Source organism: Loxodonta africana, chromosome 1 (assembly GCF_030014295.1).
Source record: "Loxodonta africana isolate mLoxAfr1 chromosome 1, mLoxAfr1.hap2, whole genome shotgun sequence".
Classification (NCBI taxonomy): Eukaryota; Metazoa; Chordata; class Mammalia; order Proboscidea; family Elephantidae; genus Loxodonta; species Loxodonta africana.
This window is the reverse complement of record NC_087342.1, coordinates 55733056-55740190: the sequence shown is the minus strand read 5'-3', so window position 1 is coordinate 55740190 and position 7135 is coordinate 55733056. Positions and strand designations below refer to the sequence as shown.

Genomic DNA, 7135 nt, shown 5'->3' with positions numbered 1-7135 from the left:
CCAGTGTCATTTTCTGTCTTATAGTCCAGTCCAACCCCTGTCTGAAGAGTTGGCTTTGGGAATGGTTCCAGTCTTGGGCTAAGAGAGGGTCTGGGGGCCATGCCCTCTGGGGTCCTTCTAGTTTCAGTCAGACCATTAACTCTGGTCTTTTTTTTTTTTTATTGAGCTTTAAGTGAACATTTACAAATCAAGTCAGTCTGTCACATATAAGCTTATATACACCTTACTCCATACTCCCACTTACTCTCCCCCTAATGAGTCAGCCCTTCCAGTCTCTCCTTTCGTGACAATTTTGCCAGTTTCTAACCCTCTCTACCCTCCTATCTTCCCTCCAGACAGGAGATGCCAACACAGTCTCAAGTATCCACCTGATAGAAGTAGCTCACTCTTCATCAGCATCTCTCTCCTACCCATTGTCCAGTCCCTTCCATGTCTGATGAGTTGTCTTCGGGAATGGTTCCTGTCCTGGTCCAACAGAAGGTTTGGGGACCATGACCGCCGGGATTCCTCTAGTCTCAGTCAGACCATTAAGTCTGGTCTTTTTATGAGAATTCGAGGTCTACATCCCACTCCTGTCCTGCTCCATCAGGGATTCTCTGTCATGTTCCCAGTCAAGGCAGTGATGGGTTGTAGCCAGGCACCATCTAGTTCTTCCAGTCTCAGGCTGATGTAGTCTTTTTATGTGGCCCTTTCTGTCTCCTGGACTCCTAATTACTTTGTATCTTTGGTGTTCTTTATTCTCCTTTGCTCCAGGTGGGTTGAGACCAATTGATGCATCTTAGATGGCTGCCTGCTAGCGTTTAAGACCCCAGATGCCACTCACCAAAGTGGGATGCAGAATGTTTTCTTAATACATTTTGTTATGCCAGTTGACCTAGATGTTCCCTGAAACCATGGTCCCCAGGCCCCCACCCCTGCTACTCTGGCTATATTCAGGGAACTTCTTTGCTTTTGGTTTAGTCCAGTTGTGCTGACCTCTCCTGTATTGTGTGTTGTCTTTCACCTAAAACAGTTCTTATCTACTATCTAATTAGTGAAAACCCCTCTCCCACCCTCCCCACCCTCATAACCATTAAAGAATATTTTCTTCTGTGTTTAAACTATTTCTGGAGTTCTTATAATATTGGTCTCATACAATATTTGTCCTTTTGCAACAGGCTGATTTCATTCAGCATAATGCCTTCCAGATTCCTCCATGTTATGAAATGTTTTCACGGATTCATCATTCTTTTATCATTGCATAGTATTCCACTGTGTGAATATACCATAATTTATTTATTTATCCATTCATGTGTTGATGGACACCTTGGTTGCTTCCATCGTTTTGCTATTGTAAACAGTGCTGCAAAGAACACGGGTGTGCATATATCTGTTTGTGTAAAGGCTCTTATTTCTCTAGGATATATTCTGAGGAGTGGGATTGCAGGATCGTATGGTAGCTCTATTTCTAGATTTTTAAGGAACCGCCAGATAGATTTCCAAAGTGGTTGTACCATTTTACATTCCCACCAGCAGTGTATAAGTGTACCAGTCTCTCCACAACCTCTCCAACACTTATTATCTTGTGTTTTTTGGATTAATGCCAGCCTCATTGGGGTGAGATGGTATCGCATTGTAGTTTTGATTTGCATTTTTCCAATGGCTAGTGATTGTGCGCATTTCCTCATGTATCTGTTAGCTACCTGAATGTCTTCTTTAGTGATGTGTCTGTATCCTTTGCCCATTTTTTAATTGGGTTATTTGTCTTTCTGTTGTTGAGTTTTTGCAGTACCATGTAGATTTTAGAGATCAGACGCTGATCAGAAATGTTGTAGCTAAAAACTTTTTCAACCCTGAGTGATTTAACAAGAGGTTAATTTATATTCATTTTTCCCAGATTGGAGTTCCTGGGTTATATAAGCAGTTACCAAGCTCTGCTGCCAATCAAAAGGCTGGAGGTTCGAGTCTACCCCGAGACACCTCAGAAGAAAGACCTTGCAATCTAATTCTGAAAAAACAGCCATTGAAAACCGTATGAAGCATAGTTCTCTGACATACATGGGTTTACCATGCATTTGAATTGATTCAATGGCAATTTTTTCTTTTTTACTCCCAGATTAGTAAAGGACAGCATTGATACTCTTACAGACTATAAAATATTCCTGTAAAAATATTAGGAAGGTAAAAGGTCCTAGTATTAAAAAATTATCTAGATAAATGGTAACTTTGGTGAAGGGTAAGACAGTACACAATACTGGGGAAGCCAGCACAGCCTGTACAAGGCAAGGTCATGGAAGCTCCATAGACACATCCAAACTCCCTGAGGGACCAAATTGTTGGGCTGAGAGCTGTGGGGACCATGGTCTCGAGGAACATCTAGTTCAACTGGCATAACTTAGTTCATAAAGAAAATGTTCTACATTCTACGTAAGTGAATAGCGTCTGGGGTCTTAAAAGCCTGTAAGTGGCCATCTAGGATACTCTACTGGTCTCATCCCTTTAGGAGCAAGAAGGCATGAAGAAAACTAAGACACAAGGGAAAGATTAGTCCGAGGGACTAATGGACCACACCTACCACGGCCTCCAACATATTGAGTCCAGTACTAGATGGTGCCTGGCTACCACCACTGACTGCTCTGACAGGGATCATAATAGAGGGTCCTGGACAGAGGTGGAGAAAAATGTAGAACAGAATTCTAACTCAAAAAGAAGGACCAGACTTGCTGGCCTGACAGACTGGAGAAACCCTGAGAGCATGGCCCCTGGACACCCTTTCAGCTCATTAATGAAGTCACTACCGAGGCTCACCCTTCAGCCAAAGATTGGACAAGCCCATGGAACAAAACGAGATTAAAGGGGTGCACCAGCCCAGGAGCAAGGACTAGAAGGCAAGAGGCGACAGGAAACCTGGTAATAGGGAACCCAAGTTTAAGAAGGGAGAGAGTTGACATGTTGTGGGTTTGTTAACAAATGTCACAAAACAATATGTGTATTAAAAAAAAAAAAGAAGAGAATGATCTAGAAATTCACTGATGTGCAAGAATCCTTCCTTCCCCAGTAACACCAGATCCATGAGGTTTTCCTGCATCTCGGGCCACACATACTGTTTTGCAGATGAGCTGACTTCCCTCTTGCCCCCAGCTCCCCTCCCCAGCCAAAGTATTTTGGGAGGTTCCTGCTTAGTGGTTGATAAAGCACACAAGAGTCATGGAAATGATTTTTTTTTTTTAACTTTTTTTGTTGTTTTTAAAGAAACTGCATACATCATCAGAGACGAACAATAATTTAAGTACCATGCAGTTTCTGTATGTACAAAACCTAGGCCATAGAGATCCAGTTTCATTTGTATTGTATTTACATTGTCTTCTTCATACAACCATCATCTGTTACATTACAACACAGGAGAGCAGGGACCAAGTCACCGCGTGCACTCCTATACAAGGACAGACTATGTACAGACACCCCATCAGCAACTGGGAAAAGCCACTGGTTTGGGGGCTAACAGACATGTGGGAAGGAAAAGTCATGTAAGGTGACCTTTGCTCCCTGCCTGGCTGCGTGCAGGGAGATCCTGATAGTCCATTCATGGAAGTAAACACTACGATTCTCATCCAGTAAATAGAAATACACGTTCGTAAGCGGGAGAAAAATAAACTCGGAGGTTTTCATCACATTTACTGTCACGCTGCTTGGTTTCTCTAATCTGACATAAAGGCTAACATTTTAAAAGGTTTATAGGGCTGTTGAGGGCCTCTGGAGGGGGATGGGATCGGCAATTGTGAAAACGCGAATAGGCCAATGGCAGTCTCTTCCTTCGGTCACCAAGGGGAGATGGGAGTGTTGGGGCAATGTCTACTTTTGAGAGGGAAACATTTGTTTTGGGACATTTCACATTTTCCTCTCATGCTAATCCAAATGACAAAACGCTCCGCTGTGAATTTTGCTGCGCAAAATAAAGCTTGACTTGAAAACTGCAGCTTTTTCAGAAAAGGGGTGTGTTTTAAACTGCCTAGCCTCCTTCGCTTTTCCTAATTAATGTCAAATTGCCATCTTAGAAAGTAACACAAATTGCTTCAGTTGTCATAACAATGTGGCAAAAAAATAAAGAAAAAAATGGATATAGACTTCTCTAAAGACCTCGTGGGTTTAAGAAAGTGAAAACGCAGCTCAGGGCCTGCCTGCCTGCAGTCCGTGGAGGTTGCTGAGCCTGCTTCAGAGTCACTTCAAATAGGCTTGAGACCACCGCCCGGATGGCAGGTGCACTGTCAGGGGCCTGGGAGGCACTCACCCCTGACTCTGCAAGTGACTTCTGGAAAAGGTGCTGTGCAAGAAAAGAAGGGTGCATTTTTCCCTGTTTCTTCCACACATCAAGTGGGCTGCAGCCACAGGGCACTTTGGGCGGAAGAATCAATTTGGGTGTTAGCTCCCAGGGAATTTCAAGGGCCCAAGCACCAAGGCCAGCAGAGGAGCCATTGGCATTGGTGGGAGGAGGCAGTCTGTTGAATGGTCTTTCCCTTAGGACTCGCTCCTTAGCCAGGGGAGGGCCGTGGGTCAGGCCAAGGCGAGCTACGCTGCCTGAGACATGGCGGCAAGTTGGGGGAAACCCTACCTCCACGCCGGGCCGCAGGCATCTCTCCCTGGGACAAGGGCCCTCCGTGGAGAAGCCAAACGAAAGAGCCTTCAATCTTTCGTCATTCCATATGCACATTCAAACGTCAGTAAGCCTTTTGGGAAGATTGTATTTACAGCCACGTGAAAATCCAGACCACATTTTCCCTGAACGATACTTCTCCCCAAGGCAGTAACTATTCAGATCCAACATTCAAAGAAAGGTTTCTTAACGGTGCCCTCCTTGGGCGGGGCAGCAGCGTGCTTGCTCCAGGTGCAGGCAGAAAGCCTTGACAGCTTCCCACGGCTGGTGGGCACTGCCTTCAAGAACTGCCCTGAGCTCTCCAAAAAATGTGCACAGCTCCTGGGCCAGCACCAACCTCTGAGGAGTTAATGCCTGCGTAGAATGAAATGGCCTCACTGATATGGGCTCGTGCTCAGAGGAACCTGCGTCCTACAGGCTCATGGTGGGGGACAGGTACCTCTGTGTCCGAGAGGGCCAAGCTGCCATATTTCTGGCACCTGTGGTGGAGAGCTCACCATTCCCAGAAGAGCCGTGGCAACTATGAAACCACTACAGAAGGCTGGGCAGAGCTTTGGGGTGGGGGACCCACTAGCTCTGTCAGGAAAGAAAACCAAAAAGGCTGCAGCAGGGCTCATTTTGACACTTGCTGGGGTTTTAGGAGCTGTCTTTCCCCTCACTGCATAGCCACCCCCGGTATTCCTCGGCTAACTGGCTGCTGCCTTTCTGGGGTACCGTGTGCGTAGGCGAGTTGTACATACATCCCGACCACTCTCATTGGAGATCTACCTCTCCAATCAGCATCTTGAAGGAGAGGAAGGATTCTGTCTGGATAACTAGGAGCAGGAAGGTCCACCACGGGCAGGCAAGGCTGGTGTTGGTGGCTGTATGAGTCTGGCAGATGCCTAACTCTGGGACTTCTCCACAGAAATGCTGCAGTGCAGAAAAAGGAGAAGAGAAAGGCACCCAGTGATCTGGGGTACCAGTCCATCTGCAACTGGAAAGCCAGTCTTATGGGAATGGTTTCTGGCTAACATGCACTGGTTGGTCCCATACTCAGAAGCCATTAACTTCTAAGACATACAACCTCCAGCCTGGGGCACACAGAGAAAATGAAGGACAGTAGCCAAGCAGAGTTTCTTACCCAAGCCTGCATGCCCTCAGTATGGTCCTTCTGCTCATAAGCATGTATGCTCTGCCCTACAAGTACCTTAGCAATGGCTGGTTGTGTGTACAACAAGATCATTTGGGACATTTGGCTTTCTTAACAAGGGTGGGTCAATTAATTGGAATGGAGAAGATGACAACTTTCTCCCCTAAACTAAAGCTTCCTGGACCAGGGGGACAGGACAGGCGCTCAGCACCAGTCTCCCCCTCCCAGAGCACATACACTTTAAGACCAACAATCAACTAGACTCACCCAGATCAGGGCCCTTCCTTTTTTGTTCACTGTGTGGAAGATGGTCTGAAAGGAGAGTAAGGACAGGGACAACTGAGAACAACGTTCCCTCTCAGCATCACTCTTCTACGGTGCCCCCAAACCAGACACTACATTTGGACCAAGTGCGTTTGGCCAAGTCTCGAAGGCCAACCAGTCATCCTCAGATTAAATCCACCACCTCAGCTTTCTTTGGACTCAGGTGACAGACACTTGTGAGTAGGGGGCTCACTGAAGAGTGAACAACATGGTGCCTGCTGGGCCTGGATGGGGAGCACAAGGGCAGCTCTGCATGCTGGACCCTGCCGGGGCCCTAGGGCCCACCGCAGGGCAGGAGACGTTTCAGGAGCAGAAGTGGTGTCAGCAGCTCTGAGCACGGAGTGGTCGCTATCATATCTTCACAAATGTAATCCTGATTGTGTTTCCTTTTATTTTTTTTCTTCTTCTTCTTAAAAAAAGGCAGTTCAGAAGAATTACATCATAATGGGGACGTGAATAAATACCAGCACTTATGGTTCTTATAAATTTATGTTTTGAAGACAGCATAGCACTCAGGAGGAATTTGACTGTTAAGGTCGGTGGAACCTAGAAAACAAACAGATCGAGATGGACAGGCTGTCAGATGTGTGAGGTTTAACAATCCCACCTAACCATCCTCAGACTCCTTGTTCCTCACAGCAACAGCCACAGGCATGTCCCCGCACGAGCTTCCGCAAGCACTTGATTGCCATTGAATTCACCTATGGTTCTAGATTTTGGTTTAATCTGAGGCTCCTGGGGGCAAAACAGGATGGCCCTGGTGGTCCTCAGCTCACATTGTCAGGCTGGATTCAGCAGCAGGGAGAACCCAACCTCGCGTCTGAGTCCAAGCACTAAATACTGTATATATCAAACCTGTTGCCGTGGAGTCAATTCCAACTCCTAGCAACCCTGTGGGACAGGGTAGAACTGACCCATAGGATTTCCAAGGCTGTAATCTTTACGGAAGCAGACTGATACACCCTTCTCCAAGGAATAGCTGGTGGGTTCGAACCACTGACCTTTTGGTTAGCAGCCAAACGCTTAACCACTGTGCCACCTGTTAAAAC

General features: G+C 46.4%; 1 protein-coding gene across 1 annotated transcript in view; it reads right to left on the bottom strand.

The window, feature by feature from the left end:
• Nucleotides 1-3311: 3311 nt before the first annotated feature.
• The window catches only part of PHACTR1 (phosphatase and actin regulator 1), a 273928-nt gene continuing 270104 nt past the window's right edge, over nt 3312-7135 (bottom strand). Inside the window, exon 12 of the mRNA XM_023555811.2 lies at nt 3312-6632. Coding sequence (XP_023411579.2) covers nt 6617-6632 — 16 coding nt within the window. The 3' untranslated portion in view covers nt 3312-6616. The remainder of the gene's footprint in view (nt 6633-7135) is intronic.